The 19378-nt window shown below is 51.2% G+C and overlaps 1 protein-coding gene across 6 annotated transcripts in view; it reads left to right on the plus strand.

Moving 5' to 3' along the window:
* The window catches only part of PTPN5 (protein tyrosine phosphatase non-receptor type 5), a 56406-nt gene that overhangs the window by 34642 nt on the left and 2386 nt on the right, over positions 1-19378 (plus strand). Inside the window, exons 3-13 of one of the 6 annotated variants that reach the window (XM_079101852.1) lie at positions 5981-6168; positions 6751-6807; positions 7048-7131; positions 7520-7779; positions 8941-9130; positions 11314-11398; positions 15203-15282; positions 15440-15577; positions 16108-16218; positions 18762-18922; positions 19016-19129. In XM_079101852.1, coding sequence (XP_078957978.1) covers positions 5981-6168; positions 6751-6807; positions 7048-7131; positions 7520-7779; positions 8941-9130; positions 11314-11398; positions 15203-15282; positions 15440-15577; positions 16108-16218; positions 18762-18922; positions 19016-19129 — 1468 coding nt within the window. Of the gene's footprint in view, positions 1-5980; positions 6169-6699; positions 7132-7519; positions 7780-8940; positions 9131-11313; positions 11399-15202; positions 15283-15439; positions 15578-16107; positions 16219-18761; positions 18923-19015; positions 19130-19378 lie in introns of all 6 variants that reach the window. The other 5 variants (XM_079101850.1, XM_079101851.1, XM_079101849.1 and 2 more) reach the window with 5 other exon arrangements.

Here is a 19378-nt window from a genome sequence, read left to right on the forward strand (position 1 = left end):
CCCTTTATCCCCACCAGAAGTAGGAGCAGTAATCTTGTAAACAAGAGGAGTCAATGTCTAGTGATGGTTTTTTGAGTACCATGACACCGAATAATCAGCGTCGGGTGTCAAAGGGTTCTCAGGGGTGGCATGGAAAGCAGAGGGCCTGGACCTAGGCTCAGGGAGGAGTCACATCTAGTGTGTGGGCTGAAAGTGTGGGTCTGGAGGCAGACTGCCTGGGTTCTAGCCTCAGCTTGTACCCATTTATTAGCAGACCTGGGCCAGGGGACTTAACTCCCCTAGGCCTCAGTTTCCTCATCTATAAAACTAAGAGTGCACCAGCGTTTCTTGGGTTATTTTGAGGATTGGAAGTATTAATACACGTGAAACACGGGGAGCTGTGCCAGCAGGTGGCAAGTGTTCAAAGCTGTTAGCCTTCGTGGTCGTGGTAGCAGCCAATGTCTGACGTTCTCCTGCTGTTGACCTTGGGCAAGCCACTTCCCCGCCCTGGGCCTCAATTTCTCTATCGAGAAATTAACAGACTGGACCAGATATCCCTCAGGGGGTGTCAGGCTCTGACATAGTCAGCGATTCTGAGAGCCCTGGCAGGACTGAGTGAGAGGTTCTGTTGGGCAAGATCCCCTGTGACTCTGTGGGCTTAGCTGGTAGGTCACTCTCAGCCACACTGGGAAGGAAGAAAAGCTGAATGGGACATAGACTCCCTTCTCATGTAAACAGGAACAGGCTGAGCCAGCCTTTGGCTCCAGTTCCGGTAGGCTGGCCGCCCGGGAGCTTGAAGAATGAGTCATGACAGAGCAGCCACAGTACAGTTCTGCAGCTCAAGTGGCAACAGCCCTGGGGCAGAGCAGCTAGAGAGTAGGGGGTGGATTTGGGAGCTGAGTGACCAGAGAGGAGTCACAGTGTTCCTTCATGCTCCAGGTGACACCTGAAGGTCATTTGCCTGCATGCCCTAGAACTCGGGTCCCTAGAACTTTGACCTGCAGTGCTGAGCTTCTGCCTTCTAGTACTTCTTTCCTCCCCTACATACCAATTGGCATCAGAGGATCTGTCAGCCAGACATCAGGCACCAAAACTGAACAACAGCCCCAGCCAACTGGTTAGGGTTCAAGGTTCCCACAGAAATGGCCTCCTTCCCTCCCTCCCGGACTCTCACCTCCTCCCTGCCTTTGCTGCAGTGACCCCTTCCTGAGAAGGGGTATGGCAAAATGGAACCGTGACTTGGTCTCCAATCTCAGGGTCTGCACTCACCTGGACAAGGCACTTAACTTCTCTAAACCTCGATTTCCTTGCCTGGAAAATCCCCTTCACCCTGTGCAAGAGGCAAGCCTGATATTAAATCGCTTGTCAGCAAGCTGCCTCTGAGTCAGGGTTTCATGCGTGGCAAAGCAGCTACCTCACTGTGAACTATTGAAAAGCCAGCCCTTGACACAAGCAGCCGCCTCTCACTGACAAAACGAGCTGATGATGATAATGCCTACCTCACAGGGCTGCCGAGGAAAGCGAACGCAACTGTGTGCGCACAAGCGCTTTGGGAACTGCACAGTGAGATGGCGTTATCATCCCCAGCACAAGATAGTGAGTGGAAGGGAGGGCCAGGCAAGGAGAAGAGCTGACATCATCTGGGAGCAGGACAGTGGCCCATGCAGTCAGGACCACTTTGTTCACTGCTGAATTCCCAGAGCTTGGCAAGTACCAGGACTTGGCAAAGTAGGTACACAGCAAATACTTCCTAAATGGAGTGAAAGTGAATCTTTGTTTTTCCTGGTGCTAGGCATATAGTTGATGCTCAATAAATGTGTGTTGGACTCATGCACAAACAAGCAGAGACTAAAATCAGAGAGGCAGGTTCCTAGTCCAGTTCTCCACCTTTAAACCTTCCACCACTTTCTATCACAAACCCCTACTACCCTCCTCTAAGATCAGGGCATCTTAACCTAAGGTCTGCTGATCCCCCCAAATTACATGCAGAACACAGTATGTGTTTGAAAATGTATCTCCCTGGATACTTTTACATAAACTGCTCTGAAAGATGTGCCTCAACCAGGTACCCAGTCGATACTCATCACTTAGATTTATCAGGCCCCCACAGCTACCTGGTACCCAGTGGTTTAAATACAAGAATTAAAGCGCTTCCCCTTTGTCTCAGATCTGCATCCAGGGCCCCACCAGCCTACGGTTTCTCTCACACCCCCACGTATGCAAGGCAGTTAACCTACCATCTTTCATATGCAAAAGTGACAATCACATTCTCAGAGGGGCTTGCTTTCTGAGCAACTGCTCTGCCGGGTGGGTCTCACAGAGCTGTGCACACTCTGTCAATCTCTAATGTCCCATTGCACACATGGGACATGACAGGTGGGAGTCAGGACCTGAAACCTGGGAAATACTAACTAGGTGTCATGATATCTGAACTAGGAACTTTCATCTCTTAAAAAGTACTTTCTCTCACTACAAGTATGTGCGTTTATGTATATTTATTGGAGGAAATTTAGGATATGTGAATAAAATCACCTCTAATCTCACCTCCCACTCAAAAACTGTTAACAATTGCCTTGTATTCTTCACATTTACTTTGTGCAACCTTTATTAAACACTTACTGTGTGCAGGCATTCACTGTTCACTGTTCTCCATGCTCCACAGGCTCATCTTGAGCTTTCTTTCCCCTCCCCACCCCAGTCCTGGGAACTGAACCCAGGGCCTTGAGAATGCTAGGCAAGCACTCCATATTGAGCCACATATCCAGGCCCAGATCTCTTACCTTACATCAGGTATCCTCCATCTTTGAATAGGCACCTCTATACTTTCTTAATTTTCATATCCAGGGAGATCATACTATTTTATAACCTTGCCTTTCTAACTTCATACTTTCAAAATTTTTTTCTGTGCTATTAAATATTCATCAACACAGTCATTTATAACAGCTGCATGATATTTTATTGCAGGCAAGTTCCACACTTCTCAGACTGGGGTGCATGTACCCCTGAGGGCAAAGCCACAGGGATAAATGTCACACATCTTCCTGAAGCATAAACCTGATCCGAAGCTTTGGGTGAGAAAAAAAAACATTTTAATATCAAAATGAGTGCAGATACGCCATAGTGTAGGATATAGAACACCTATGAATTTTAAAACAAAGCAGCAAAGTCCAAAATTCTGTGAGCTTGTTGTTATTCCCCAAAGGCCCATATTCCCTCTCCTCTGAGGTGGTCAAAACATGTAAGAAGAACCGAGCTGTACTTCAATCCCCTCCTCTCTTTACAGAAAAGGAAACTGAGACCCAGGGAAAGGAAGGGATTGCCCAGGATCCACAGTGTGTGCATTGCAGAGCTGCAGCATAGAAGCCAGGTGACCTGGGGCCAGGACCCTGACAAATGTGTGGGTGAGGACCTTGCAGTTGAGAAATCCACCCCCTGCTCATGAGTGGTGGAAACTCTTGGCTTCCCACGTGATCTGTCTTCAAGCAGCAGCTTTTCCCCTCTCACCTTGCTGTGAGCTGACTACTCATGTCCGCAGTAACTGTAGCCTCCTTGGGTAGATGCCTTCCCTGTCTCTTAGACTCCAGTCCTTAAGATATATCACTTAATGCCTTGTATTATAGACATATATTTACTGCTTTGTTTAACCCAGGAGACTAGGGGTCTTTTGAAGGCAAACATTCTGTGTTATCATCCTTATCATCTGCTATTTATTGGGTGCCTGCAAACTGTAAATGTCAGGCACCATGTTGGGTGTTTTATCTATGTATCTAAACTCTTCATAACGGCTTTTCAAAATGTGTGTTATTATCCTCCTTTATCAGGTAAGAAAACTGAGTAAAAGAACATCACCTGTCCATCACCATACACTCGTTTCATAAATATTTATTGGAGATTCACATGCCAAGATTTGTGCTAGATGCTGTAGACAGGTGATGAGCAAAACTAATACCGAACAGTAGAATGAAACAGACAGTATTACCCTATACATATGTATGATTACATGAATTGTGTGAATCTACATTGTGTACAACCATAGAAATGAAAAGTTGTACCCCATTTGTGTACAATGAATCAAAATGTGTCTGTAAGGACTGTGATATAGCTTAGTTGGTAGAGTGCCTGCCTCGCAAGCACAAGGCCATAGGTTCAATCCCCAGCACCACAAAAAAAAAAAGAAAAAAGGTATCTGTAAAAATAAAAAATATTTTAATTAAAAAAAAAAAAAGCTAATACTGCCCCTGCCCTCACAGGACTTCCAGGAAAGTAGAGGAGATGATATTCCACAAATCATTTTACAAACCATGGCAAGTATAATGTACCCCAGAGTTCATTTGACTGCCTAAGAAATCCATCTCTGCTGCTTACCAGCTAGGTGACCTTGTAAGATGTCTTGACTGCTGTGCCCCTCCTCTTCCTCTCCAGTAAGTTGGGTATGATGGCACTGCCTACCTCATGGAGGTAGTGTGAAGAGTAAATACCTTAATGCATGTAAAGCACTTAGAAGAGAGCCCTGCGCCTTCCAGGACATATTTTGCTGCTGAAGGAGTGGTGTGGGGTGCTAGTACGTGATAGGGCAGGACCTACTCCAGGTGGCATTTGATTGAGATCTATCAGATGAATAGGAGTTACCTTGGTGAAGTGTATGGTAGGCAAGGGAAGAAAGCAGAGTGCTGGTGGGATATTCCAAGCAGAGGGAATAGCATGTGCAAAGCCTAAGGGACAGACTCACCTGAGGAACTACAAGGTCACAGCTGGAGCACAGCAGAAGAGGAACCAGCTGGAAAGGAAGAGCCTATTATGTTAATATGGGGTGTCTCCAGGACCAGGGCTCTGCACTCCACCATTGATCAGGGTGTTAAGAGGATCAGGAAATGTTTGTGGAGTAAGGAGGGGGCACATGCACAAATGGCTATGTTGGTCCTTGTGGTTCTGTTGTCCTCCAAACAGAAAAGAAGTCCATTGCCCCATCTGCACGTTGATGTGTGGGCAGCCCATCCCAGCTATCAAGTCATACGTTTGTTTTGTTGGCCTTGCTCTTCTGGGTGATAAACTGAGACATGAGTTTGGGTGGGGTCCTCCAACATATAGACTCACCAGGATGGACGGTACTGGAATCCCTCTCCTCTAGAGCCAGAGACTCAGATATAAGCCCGTGGTGATTGGACATGTTAGTAGTAGAACTGTTGAAATAATCTTAGTGGAAGCCCAGTTTATGGAATAAGAAATCCAGGCACTTGGTAACCGTCCTTGCCGCACCCAAGAAACACTGGGGCTCCATAAAGCACGCCTAGAAAACCAGGGATTGAGCTCATCCCCCATTTTCAGGTGGGGAAACTGAGACTCTAAAAGGAAGTGATTCTCCTGAGGCCACATCAACCAAGGACAGACCCTGAACTGGATCTCAACATCTTGTATTGATCATACTACACCAAGATTTCCTTCCATGTCCCCCTGACCACCCCACCCCCTCTCATTGGGGGGGGGGGGTCTCGAGGTGGGGGAGGCATGTGACTGTGATCTTAAAAGTCCAGCTCTCAGTCCCAGTCAGGACACATACCAACAGAGACAAAACTCCAGAGAGCAGGTGTAGGTGGGTTGTTCAGGGTCATGGCCTGGTTATGCTGTGTCTTTTTTCTTTTCTTTCTTTCTTTTTTAATTGAGTTTGAGGTGGTTGTTTTTTGTTTCCTTAAGAAATGGAAAAGAATGAAGCTGCGTAAATACAACGATATTAACTCTGAAAAACCTCCTGCCATTTTAACTCTGTTACTGGAGAAATAAAAGAGAAATAATTTGTCCACCCACACTTAGCTCTTTCTGACGAAGGTAGGTGAATATTGCTTTGCTAATCGAGGGTGACTGCTGGAAGAGGAGCCACGCTGACTGATCCCGGATTGAGAGGGAGCCACCGCAACTCCAGAAGGAACTGTCCACCGTGGGTCAGCAGAGCCCTGTGCACAGGCAGGCCCCGGCGTCACTGGCCCGTGTGTCCCACCTTGCACAGGTCTCCCCCAGCCGGTAGTGATGGAGACAACGCTGGACGAGGCCAAAGGGCTCCCCAATGTGCAGAGAGAGATGCCACCACCCCCACCACCCTCAGAGCCAGCTCAGAAGCCACCACCTCGAGGCACCGGGAGCCACTCCCTCACTGTCAGGAGCAGCCTGTGCCTGTTCGCTGCCTCACAGTTCCTGGTAAGGATGTCACGGGCCTCGTGAGGGCCTGGAGAGCGGGTGGACTGAGGGATAGCCTTCCACTTCCTCCCCAGGATGGCTGCCTGGGGAGACCAGAGAAGGGGCCCTAGGTAACTCCAAGTCCTGAGGACCGTGTGAGGGGAGGGCAGGAATCCTGCTACAGCCTCAGTGGATAAGCCCCGCACACTGTCTTCCCTCACCCAAGGATCAGGACTGCAGGGCCCCCCAGGCCCTTGACCCCCTGATCCTGAGGACTTCCTGTCTGTGGAGGCCTTTCTGGGGGGCTTCCCTTTTTATGTATGTACCTGTGGGGTCTCCCTTTGTTTGGGCTGCTTTTAGTCTGTGTTCCTCCAGGGAGAGTCCTGAAATCTCTCCTCTGGGTACTCAGCACTTGGGCCCTTCCCTCAGCTACCTCATCTGGACCTGAGAGGTTCGGGAACCTCCCTGGGGACCCAGATTGAGGGTGAGACTGAGAATGTGGGGGCAAGGAGCCCAGGCTCTGAACTCAGCCTGCTCCCCTGACTGCCCCAGCTTGCCTGTGGGGTGCTCTGGTTCAGCGGCTATGGCCACATCTGGTTGCAGAATGCCACAGATCTCATCCTCTCCTCGCTCACAATCCTGAAACAGCTGGGACCCACAGTGAGTAAGCTGCAGGCAGCCTCGGGTCGGGGAATGAGTTGGGGGCCTCCCGTCCACCCTTCCCAACTCCTGAATGGTGCTTCTCTGAGTTCAGGAGACACTTTCAAGCCCCTGAACTTCTGCCTGCTCCTCACTTCAGACCTGGGAGACGCTTTTCATAGCCTCAGTTTTGTCACCCTTGGAATAGACAAGAACTCTGCCCCCACCACCATCCTGACCTGTTTGTTTAATGTTCTCCAGGCCTGGCCGGGCACAGGGACCTGGGGAGTCCCCAGTCTGCTGCTGGTCTCCCTGTCCGTGGGCCTGGTCCTCATCACCACCCTGGTAAGGTGCCCCCTGCCCCAACCTCAGCGCTTTCCTCCTCTGGCCGTGAGGTCCTGCTTCTCACCTGCTCCCATCTGACCTACAGACTAGATGTCCTAGGTGATGGGTAGGACGAGGACACGTATTTGTCTCCTTCTGCCAGGATGCCTGGCCTGGGGCAAGAGATGCCTTCTTCCTAGAAATTGACTTGCAGCCATCTGGGCTGGGAAAATGGCTGAGACAGGGAGGCCCCCAGAACCCCAGAGGGGCAGGAGGGAGAGCAGCAGTTCCTCATAGACAGCTCCCAGGAGAGCAGGGCTGCTCTAGACACATGGGGGGACAGAGGGCCCAATCCTGTGGGCACCCCAGGACACCAGGGAACAGCGGGCATGGTCCCAAGTCCACCAAGCCCTATGTTCCCAACCAGGTGTGGCACCTCCTGAAGGCTGCCCCAGAGCCTCCCACCCCAGTACCCCCAGAGGACAGGCGCCAGTCAGTGAGCCGCCAGCCCTCCTTTACCTACTCGGAGTGGATGGAGGAGAAGGTCGAGGATGACTTCCTGGACCTGGACCCAGTGCCCGAGACTCCTGTGTTTGACTGCGTGATGGACATCAAACCTGAGGCCGACCCTGCCTCACTGACCGTGAAGTCCATGGGTCTGCAGGAGAGGTGGGAGGGGTGAAGGAGGGGTGGGCTTGACGGGCCCTCAAGCTTTCAGTTCCCATTCCAAGGGTAGAAGTCGAATCTGACAGACCAAGAGAGATCTCGCCTCATTGCTTAGCCAGTGTAGACACATGACCTTCAGGTGATGCATGTAGATCAAAGAGCCCCAAGATGTATGATACAAAAAATACTGCTATTAAACATGCACACATAGGCATATGCAGGTGTGTACATGTGCACACTCGTATACTCTCCTTTGCTCAAGGAAGTCCCGGTAGCTTTCCTTACTGTAGGACTTGTCAGGGCCTTTAATGTGCCTGTGTTCATTGTAAATCAGCAAGATAGTATGTGGCATTTCCCAAAGTCACTTGGCCTCAGAACCCTTTTCTAAAGTGTCTCCGTATTCTGCAGAGAACACTTTGGGAGGTGTAAACATTATCTTCTCTGAGCCTAACTGTGTAAGCCAGGTCTCATCACTGAGTTACCCCCATGATGTCAGAGAGAAAGCACTAGATGAGGAGTCAGGAAACCCAGCTTCTTGTTTCATCTCTGCCCCCCTGATCGTGAGAGCCTCAGCAACTCTTGTCCCCTCATGTGGACTCAGTTTCCCTTTCAGTATAAAGGGGGTCTTTTCTGTTTTGTGGCTTCCTGAACATATGAAGTTTATCCTTGTATCCACTGAGCTGCCCAGGATTCCTTCCCTGGCCACTGAGGGTCCTGGCCTCTCCTGACCCATTGGCAGGGCCAGGACCGCTGGGCCCAGGGCTGTGTTGCAGAGGTTCAGAGCCATCTCCTCCGGCTCGAGCCCTGCTCCTCTGCCCAAAGGCAGGTGTCTACTCTGTGGGCTGCCTGGGGGGCACAGAGTGAAACTGCCTCCAGCCAGGACAGAGTTGAGCCCAGAGGAGGGCCATGTTGGTTTGCTTTGGATGGAACTTGAGGCCCCCAAACACCCACCCAGCTGCTCTGCTGTGGGAGGCAGGAGGCAGGGACGCAGGTCTTCACCTCAGGCTGAGTCTCACGCTCCTCTCATAGGATCTTGCCACGCTCCCACTCCTCTTCCCGCAGCACTCCCTGTTTCCCCAGACCCCCGCCCCCCTTCAGACCCAAGGACCCCAGCTAAAGCCTCTCCCTGCCCAAGACTCACTTCCTCTTTCCCTATCCTTCCAGGAGGGGCTCCAATGTCTCCCTGACCCTGGACATGTGTACCCCGGGCTGCAATGAGGAGGGCTTCGGCTACCTCGTGTCCCCACGTGAGGAGTCAGCCCACGAGTACCTGCTCAGTGCCTCCCGTGTCCTCCGAGCAGAGGAGCTCCATGAAAAGGCCCTGGACCCTTTCCTGCTACAGGCTGAATTCTTTGTGAGTCCCCTTGAGCCTGCCACCCTCCGCAGGCAGACTTTCTACTCATCACATACCCAGCCCGCCAGGTCAGGGTAGTGCCCAGACTCAGTGTCTGGAGTAACTAGCATCGCCTCATTCTCACCTCTTCTGCCACCTTGGGCAAGCTGCTTTTTCTCTGAGCCTCTGATTCCTCATCTGGAAAATGGGATGAAATGATAGGGTCATTGCAAGGATTATGGAGACTGATACTGTGTGCAAAGCAGCCAGCTGGGTGATTGGCCTGCTGTGGTGTTCCTAGGTCTGTTGCCGGGATTCTGCTCTGAAAGCCACAGAAACCTTCTCTTCTCATCCTGTCTTCCCAACCTCCTCCTGCCTGACATCCCCAAGCATTGTGCATCGTCTTGACATCTCCCCCATCCCCTCCCCTCCTTGTCACCCCTAGGGCTCTAAGCTTAAGTCCTAATCTCCTCCTGCAGCCTCTGAAACAGCCTCTGGCTCAGTAAATGACAGCCTTGTTCACTAGCTTGAGTGTGCAACCAGTGAAGGGCTAAGACATGGCAGATCACAGTGACACCTTTATGGCAGGAAGGGTAGGTTTGAAACGAATAGCAAGAGTGAGCTTCCTGATACCAAGCCCCAGACTCAGACAAACTTCCCACCACCAAGGCTGGGCCAGCATGTCATGGACCTTGCCCCATGGGGTGCCCCCATCATTCTCTCTTGACAGGAGGGCCCCAAGAAGAGGAGGAAGAAAGGGACTGAGGCTCAGAAGCCCATTTCCTCAATCAAGTTCATCAGTCAGATGACTCACCCACCATCACCCTCAGACACACTGCTCCAAGTTCTCCAGAACTTAACACCCTGCAAAAGAAATGGGTCAGCTGCCCTGATCCACCTGCACCTTCTTTCTCAGCTTTATGCTCCAGTCCCCACCTGACCCCTGCAGGGACTGTGCACTTCCAGCTGGGCCAGCTGCCCTGTGCCTGTCTCCCACACCCCCTGTTCCTTCCTCACGTCTTTCTCCACCTGAAGCCTCTGGAAAACCTTCCTTGACCAGCCAGACTCCCACCACCACCATCCCCTTAAAGAAATAGCTTCCGCCCACCATGTCCTTTTCTGTCCAGTAGAGTGTTGTAGAGTTTGCCAGAGAGCAAGGAACATGGCCTGAGCGCCCTGTCCATGGGCAGTTCTGCACATGGCCTGAGCACCCTCTCCATGGGCAGTTCTGCACATCTTTTTCCCTCTTTGGATTCTCACCACCCTGGAAGGTATCATGATCTGCATTTTACAAAATCTGTGTAGTGTGTCCACAAACAGCAAACAAAGGGACATTGTGCAGTCAGGTGGTAAACTGTGTGGACAGATCAGAAGGGAGCGCAGGGGCGAGAGGCACTGGGGAGTCATCCCAGAGGACATCCGCGAGAGTTGGAACTGGGGTGAACCTTATGGAATGGAAATGATTTGGAGAGATGGGAGGGGTGGGACCAGGGTTCCCAGCAAGTGAATTGCCTCCAGCTCGGACCTGGAGGCAGGACTGCGAATGGCACGTTCACAGCCGCAAAGAGACAGGCACAACTGGAGGGCAAGAGGGGCCAGATGCAGGAAGACTGTTCATGCCAGGAGCAAGGACAGAGGTGGAGCTGTGGACACAGGACAGGTGGAGGGACACGCACAGCCTGGGGGCGTGGCAGGAAGGCCATTCTGCTGCAGACTCAGCGGAGGCTTCTCAGAGGCCTTGGCCTTTCAGATAGACGGTGCATGCAGAGATGGGGCAGGGAGCTGGTGTGGCAGGTGTTATCACAGAAAGCAGCACCACCAAGGTGCCAGGTAGGGGCCCCATGGTGGGCACATGATTCAGCACAGCCATCTGGTTTGACTGTTGCACAGAGCATGGAAGAGAGCACTGATTGACCTGGTCACTTCTGTCTTGTTCTTCACTTATTCATCACTTACTGAGTGTCTGCCATGTGCCAGGCTGGCCCTCAATCGACACTGGTCATAACATGTGTCATGCTCTCGGGGTGTGCCAGGCACTATCCTAAATACCCTACATGTACTAACTCATTTAACAGTAAATGTTTGTTGAATGAGTGCGCACACTTAAGCCTGCCCAATGGAGGTTGAGGGCAAGCAGAGCCTGGTTAGAACATCTCCTCAGGCAAGCCCACGGCTGCTCACACCCCCATGTCCTTCTTCTGCAGGAAATCCCCATGAACTTTGTGGATCCAAAAGAGTATGACATCCCTGGGCTGGTGAGGAAGAACCGCTACAAAACCATCCTTCCCAGTGAGTACTCCTAGCCCCAGGGGTATGACGACACGCTCACCCTCACCTGGGAAGACTATAAGCCCAGAACTGGGCATCCAGGGTGGCAGAACACTCATCCCTAGAGGGCACCAGATGGAGGGCTGGAATGCACCAGGGAAGGGAAAACCTCCCTAGCAGGAAGCCAAAGTCAGTTCATTTTCTCACACAGCACTCTCTGGACCCTTGCCTGGCCTGGCCAAGTATTGTGCTGAGCTCTGTAGAAACTCATAGACAAAGGGTGGCTCCTAGATAGTGTGCTATGACTGAAAAGTGTTTTCACATTCTTTTCTCTCTTCAGAGTGGGCAGGTTTTAAGGAGAGGACATTAAGGCTCAGAGAGGTTAAGTTGGCTCATCCATAGTCACACAGCTGGGAAGTACAGAGCCGAGTTTCAAACCTGAACGTTGGTGACCCCAGAATTGGACTCTTTGTCTACTTCACATTCCATTTGACCCGATTGTGAGTTCTCTCAGGCAGAGCCACCCCACAGGGGAATGAGCTGCCCCTAGCAAGTAGTGAACTCCCATCACACAGTGCATTCAAGTAAGGCTGCTCGGAGCAGTCCCCTGGAAGGTCTCAGAGGGGTTTCTCTTTTTGGGGTGCTCCAATGTTCCCATTCCTCCCCATGGCATCATTTTAGATAACTTCATCAAGCCCCTGGCTGTCCCCTACCCCTGCCATGATTTGTCCCCAGGGCCCCCCAGGCTAACTTGGGGGTGACTTGTTGAAAGTAGATCCCCCAAAACCTACTCTACTCAGTTTATGGAGTAGTGAGGCTTTAGAAAAACAGTTTTGCCATCAGCATCTCCAACAACATGTAAGATGTCATGACTTATTTTTAACTTTTAAAATATCGACTTGTGGTTGCTATGGTTACACAGTCTCTAGGTAGTTCCGGTTAAACAAAGCACCATTTAAGGCCAGGATGCATTACTCAGGGCTGTCACCTCTTCCCTCTCTTTCCCTCCCCTTCCCAGCTCTACCTGGAAAGAGGGGTGGGGGCACCCCAGAATGTAGGGCTTTGCTGGCTTCTCAGAATGGCTACTGGACAGGCCATGTTCCACATGGTCCCCATTGGATTGCTGATGGGCTCCAGCCACCTCCAACCATTCCCCTGAGCCTCCAGGCCTCCAGGCCCAGCAGAGAATCATATGTGTCCAGCAAGAACAGATCCTGCACCCTCAGAGACTGAGTTGGGGGACAGAAGGCAGATCAAGCTTAGCAGAGGCCACCTCCCAGAGGCAGGACACCCTGAGGTTTGTTCTCTCATTCATTTGGGATGTTTTCTGAGCCCCTGCCCATGGATCAAGAATTCAGACATGAATGAGACACAGATTGTGTGCACATGGAACTCCCAGTCTAGTAGAAGAGAGAGAGGTCTATGGATAGTCAGGGTAATCACTAACGCAGGCAGCACTGAGAACAAGATACAGGGGGGAAATTTTTGTTCCTATCACCATGGGGTTCCAAGCACCAAAATAGTGCCTGACACATAGTAGACATTCTGCACCTATTGGAATGAATGAATGTCTCTCAAATCTCGCCCCCTCTCCATCCTCACCACAAAGTGACATTTTTGGAGTTTGAGCTTTCATGTTGCCCAGTTCTAAGGGGTGCTATTTACATAGACTACATTAACATAAATGTTCCACAGAGTTGTGCCACTCAGGACAGCCCTGTGACCCTTGATAATTCTTTCCTGGATCATGGTAGTAATTTCATGACTGGTTTCCTGACTCCACATTCTCCTCTCCTGTCTGTCTTTTACTGTTGCCATCAAAATGGTGCAAAACAGAAATCTAACCATGTCCCTCTCCTCATTAAACACTGTCATTGTCATCCTTTCTAAGCACAGTCTATAAGACTCTGGCAGCTGGATCCTCTCCAGCTACCTCTCTCACCAATCCCGGCCTTGGCCCTGTGCTCACTTGTATCTGACAGAACAGTATTCCCTGCTCTTCTTTCTGCTGGTCCTTCAACTCCAGCGGTGCCATCTCTTGCAGGAAAGCCACCCACCCCCATCAAGTCAAAGGCCCTCTCTGTTACCATAGCCCCAGCACTCACACACCACTACTGGCCTGCCTGGCTATGCCTTCTTTGGAGCAGGGACCACATCTTATTGCTCTCGGAGTCCCTTCACACGCACACAGCCCCAGACACAGTCATTGCTCAATAAAGGCCATCATTCCATGATGGTTCTTTAATTCCAAAGACCTGGGTAGCTGACCAGAGGGGTGGTAGCCATTTTTGTCCTGCTGGCATCTAATCTGGGCAGGTACAGCCAAGGAGAAGGGACATGACCCAGGTAGAGCTTCCTGCTCCTCTCCTCTGCTGGTCACTCAAAGTCCCCTCCTGCTCACCCTCACTCCTTTCCAGCCCTGCCACCCTTCTGTGCCCCTCTCCATGAAGTCTGCCCACCCGCAAGGCCCTGGCCAAGACCCAGAGAGTAGGCCGGGACAAGCAACAGGCTGGAGGGGGATTTATGCACATCACCTCCTTTTGCTCCCACCAGGTTTGCTTCCTTCTCTCTATCCATTCAATTAAGGTAAAAGTTGTAAAACTGGTCACAAGAGCAGCTAGCTCTGTAGTGTTTACTGTGGCCCACACTACTTGCTGATCTAAAGGCTCCATTTATTAATGTTAAATCCTTTAACCTTTACAAGATAAATGAGATCATTGTAGAAGGAGAATCCCCAGATGAAGATAAGGCAGAGGAGGTTAAGTAAATGGTCCACACTGACGTTCTGGGAAGCCATAGAGCCAAGATTTGGACCAGGCTCTCTGGCTAGGTTGTGTCTCTTAATGACACCCGCAAACTGCCTTCGAGAGCCCCATAATGTACACCCTGGCTTCCAGCCCTCCTTATTGCAGTGGAGAAACTGAGACCCAGAAAGGGGACAAGACAGTGATCTGGTAACAAACAAACAGGACCCAGAGCTCCAGTGCCCCAGCCAACTTCCCTGGACACCCACCCCACAGATTGTCCCAATCTCAGCCTCTCAAGACTAGTCGATACAGGGAGGCTCTGGCTGGAACAAAACAAATTCTACTCCAGGAAGAACAAGATGTTATGGGAATCTGTTACCATGGGATTTCACAAGTGAAAAGATTGTAGGAGGGGACTCTTTGTGCACACAACTCTGTGCTACAAAGACCCTCCAGTCTCATTTCAGACGTGGAAGCCTTGGCCTTTTGGAGAAAAGTATTCTCCTCAGCTTTCTACCCCCAAATCTTAACAGCCCTTTATATTTATAAAGCATTTTACAATTTATACAGCACTTCCACCTCTGTTTTCTCATTTATTTTCCCAATAGCTCTAAAAAGGGATATCTTTACCGCCATGTAACAGATGAGAAAACTGAGGCTCACAAAGGCCATGTGGTTTACAAGCTCACAGAAGTCAGTGACAGCCTCATACTCCAGCTGCTGCCTGCTGCCCAGGCTCTGTGCCCAGGTCATTCCTTCCTTAACTAACTTTCTTCACTCCAGAATTCGAGGTGCAAGTGAGCCCAAGGCTGCTTTAGGGGCAGAGGGCAGGCATTGATCCGCCAAAGGTGAGACCCAGGGCCTCTCTCTCTGTGTCCTCCTCTTCATCCTGGATCATCACCTGCCTGACTGGAGAAGGCTGGGTCAGCATTGTGCTAGTGTGCAGGGGACGGAACAAGTGGTAGGATCCCGGAAGAAATGTGGTGCTATAGAGTGGGCCAGGGACGGTGGGCCCTCGCAGCACGCATGAGAGGGTTACGTAAGCTAGAGATGGGATGGCCTCACCTGTCCCCTGCAGATCCTCACAGCAGAGTGTGTCTCACCTCACCCGACCCTGATGACCCTCTGAGTTCCTACATCAACGCCAACTACATCCGGGTATGTAACCCCATCCCAGTGGCCTCCCACTGAAAGAGAGGCCCTGATGGGACCCATCCTCCAGTCTGGCTCCTGCAAGCCCCAGAAGAGCCTGGGGTGGAGGCAGGGCTCTAAGAGCACTGCCTCTGAGGTTGACCCTGGACTTGGCTGGCCACAGGGCTACGGTGGGGAGGAGAAGGTGTACATCGCCACACAGGGACCCATCGTCAGCACAATCGCTGACTTCTGGCGCATGGTATGGCAGGAGCACACGCCCATCATTGTCATGATCACCAACATCGAGGAGATGAATGAGGTAGGGACCCCACACTTTTGCCAAGTGTCTGCTGCTTTGTGCCCTATGCCACACATCTTGTTTTCATATTAATACTTTGACAATCTTGTGGGACTGGTAGAGTTCACTCCACTGTCCAAATGAGGAAATGTGGGGCTCAGTGAGGCTAAATCATTTGCTCAGTGCTAGACAGTCAGAGGCAGAGCGGAGACCTGGTCTCTCCCACCCCAGTGCACATGATCATAAGCACAAGGTGCTGCTGCCTCCCAGGCTGCCAGGACTGATGCAGTCTATGTCTGGACCACGTAATAACCCATTCAACTGAATCCCCATAGAAGTCTGTCAAAATAGGTATTATTTCCATTTTCAGATGGGGAAACTGATTCTTGGAGAATTAGTTTATAGGTGACGAAGCTGAGATTGGCACCCAATGCTAACAGCAAACCTGTTGCTTTTGTATATTCCTCAGCTCTGGAGAGTCATTGGGAGAGAATGAGAGGGAAACAGGGTGGGGGGTGGGGTATGTCCAAACCTGATCTGGGCCCCTGCAGAAGTGCACCGAGTATTGGCCAGAGGAGCAGGTGGTGCACGACGGTGTGGAGATCACTGTGCAGAAAGTCATTCACACTGAGGATTACCGGCTACGACTCATCTCCCTCAGGGTAAGGACCCGGGCTGGGTTGGACTGGTAGGATGGGGCGTGGGGGTTTAATTGAGGTCTCCACAGAGAACAAAGTCCCAGAGTACACTGTAGCTGAAGTAAAGGCCTCTCTCTCTCCCAGGATTCACTGGTAACCGGGGGTGAGGAAGTGGTGAATGGAGAGGTCCAACCAAACCCCAATTGCATTTACCAAACCACAGTTGCATTTAATGCTGTTGGGCTCATTCTCTACACTGCCACTCATAATGTCTTTTAGCTCAGCCTTAAATGCTCCCAAGGCCAGTACTGTCTGGGTGAGAGAATTCCACAACCTCCAGCATCGTCCCTATAACCGAGGGTTCATTATGACTTTGAGATCCAACCTAGAAACATCCCTTCAACTGGGATGACATACTCAATATGTCCACCAGGGGGCAGGCACTTCCCTGGTTAACAGAAAATGTGAAGAAAAAGGAAGCAACACAAAATATGAGCAATACAAAACAGCCAGAGTGGGGGAGGGCATCCTCCCACCCTGAAGCTGTACTTCCTCCAGGATCAGCATAACAGAAGAGACTGTTCCTTTGGAATCAGAAAGATTAATAGGTTCTGATTTTGAGAAATGATAAGATCCATGTTTGGGGGAAGTGGAGTCTATTATAACTCTGAAGGGAAGAAGAGGCGAGCCAGGCATCAAGAAGCTGACACCCTATCTGCAAGCAGCCTGGGAAGTCCATCGATGGTGACAGCCACGGGGCAAGCCGCAGAAAGTGAGCTCAAGGCCTGAAACTCATCCCTCTGAACTGTTCCCTCTTCCACTGGATAGGGTGCTAAGCAGAATATCAAGGGGGCACCTCAGTCCCAGAGAGCAGTGCCCACCTGAGCATCCCCTTCAGGTCTTTCTGGAGGGCATGAGGGGCCAGAGAGTGAGGATCAGTGGCTATAGTAGTTGTCACAGCCAGGTAACCCAAGGACCTAAGGAACAGCTTTCTAAGTAGAAATTTCCAGGAAGAAAGACTCAGATGAGATGGTTGGGGGCTGACTCAGATGAGATGGTTGGGGGCTAACTCATCTTCACAATGTCATGGGGCTGGTTAGTGGGGGAAAGGGCATCTTGGAGTTTGAGGGTATTTGTTTTTGTCCATAAACCATTACAAATACCTTCCCTGAGCTTGGTTCTGGGTTGGGTCCTGGGAACACAGCTGTCCAAAGCCTAGACTCTGCTCAAGAAGCATGCAGAAGGTGGTAAGTAAACTAGAGATAGCTAAGGATGCAGAAGGACTCTCTGCTAGCTGGCATGCTCAGGGAGAGCTTCCTGAAAGTGGCGATGCTGAATGGGTGTTTGAAGGATGAGTAAGAGTGACTGAGGGCAGACAAGTGGGGAAAGCATTCCTACAGAGGAAAAAGTAAAAGCAAAGGCATGGAATGTGGAACAGCTTGTGTGTGTGTGTGTGTGTATGTGTGCGTGTGTGTGTGTGTGTGTGTGTGCATATGTACACATGTGCATATGCACATGCCGTGCTACAGAAATTTTATCCACAGGCCATTTGCAGGAGCATCCATTCCAAGTACACCAGGGCAGCATATGTGCCTGGAAGGTAGAGCCTATGCCAGAGGTCTCATTTGCCAGGCTAAGAACTAAGGAAAATGGGTTTTATTCAGAGAGCAATAAGAGCCACTGAAGGCTATCTTAGTGTGTGCAGGCTGCTATAACAAATACCACAGACTGAGTGGCTTATAAACGAGCTTTACTTCTCACAGTTCTGGAGACTGGGGAGTCTGGGGTTAAAGCAGCAGCATGGTCAGGTTCTGGTGAGGGCTCACTTCTGGTTCATGGCAGAAAGTTGAGGGAGCTCTCTGGGGCCTTTTATATAAGGACATGAATCCCATTCACAAGGGTTCTACCCTCAGGACTGAATCACCTTCCAAGGACTCCACCTTCAAATGCCCTTACACTGGGAATTGGGTTTCAGCATGTGAATTTGGTGTTGGGGGTGGGGGGACACATTCAGTCCATAGCAGAGGGTTTTAAGCACAGAGTAACAAGTCCAGATTCGTGTTATGGACAGACCACTTCAACTTCTGTGGGCTCTGTGTGATTAGGGAGGAGAAGGGATCTCAGGGTAGTGGAGAGATGGTTAAGGTCAAAGTGGGATGGTGGTAGTGGAGAGGAAATAACACCTAATGAGGAAAGTGAGACGGGGCAAGCAAAGCATAATCAGGAGAAAGGAAGAGTCCCAGGCCTCCAGGTCATGTGACTAAGGTACGCCTGGGACATTTGTCAAAAGGAACCTGGAGACAGTAATGACTTGGAGAAGGAGCTCTTGGCCTCTCTTGGATGATCCTGGAGTTGTTGGGGAAGAACTAAAGACCAGCCCCAGGACCAAGCTGGCTTTGGGCCTCTCTGGTGTCCCGGGGCAGCATGGTGTAGATGGAGGGCTAAGGGCTCCCACTCCCCAGGTCCTTCCTATGTTCATCCTCCTTCCACCCCATCTCCCTCTCTGGATGGTTTGTGGGCTGAGAGTGTTCACTTGTATCTGGGGTGGGCCTCTGTCTCCTGGGCAGAGTGGGGCTGAAGAGCGAGGCCTGAAGCATTACTGGTTCACATCCTGGCCTGACCAGAAGACCCCAGACCGGGCCCCCCCACTCCTGCACCTGGTGCGGGAGGTAGAGGAGGCAGCCCAGCAGGAGGGGCCCCACTGTGCCCCCATCGTCGTCCACTGCAGGTGGGTTCTCCTAGCCACCCACTGGGGTAGGGTCAGTCACTCTCCATCCCTGGGTACTCTGTCCCTCACCCAGCCCGTCCCCTCGGCCCTCAGTGCAGGGATCGGGAGGACCGGCTGCTTCATTGCCACCAGCATCTGCTGCCAGCAGCTGCGGCAGGAGGGTGTGGTGGACATCCTGAAGACCACATGCCAGCTCCGTCAGGACAGGTCAGCCCAACAGGCAGTGGTGGGGGAACAGAGGGGAGACTGACTGTGCACAGGGGTGGGGGAAGATGACACACCAGGCATGGGCTGATGGGCACATAATATGGAGGGAATATGGAGAATGGCAGGTGGAAGGGCAAGATCCATACAGTTCTTCCGGAGGAAAGGGGAAGAAAAACAGAGTTGGCAGACAGGATGGGCTGAGAACAGGGACACATCATCTGTGTCCCTGACGAGAAAGGGCAGGGGCAT

Source organism: Sciurus vulgaris (genome assembly GCF_902686455.1).
Source record: "Sciurus vulgaris genome assembly, chromosome: 11".
Lineage (NCBI taxonomy): Eukaryota > Metazoa > Chordata > Mammalia > Rodentia > Sciuridae > Sciurus > Sciurus vulgaris.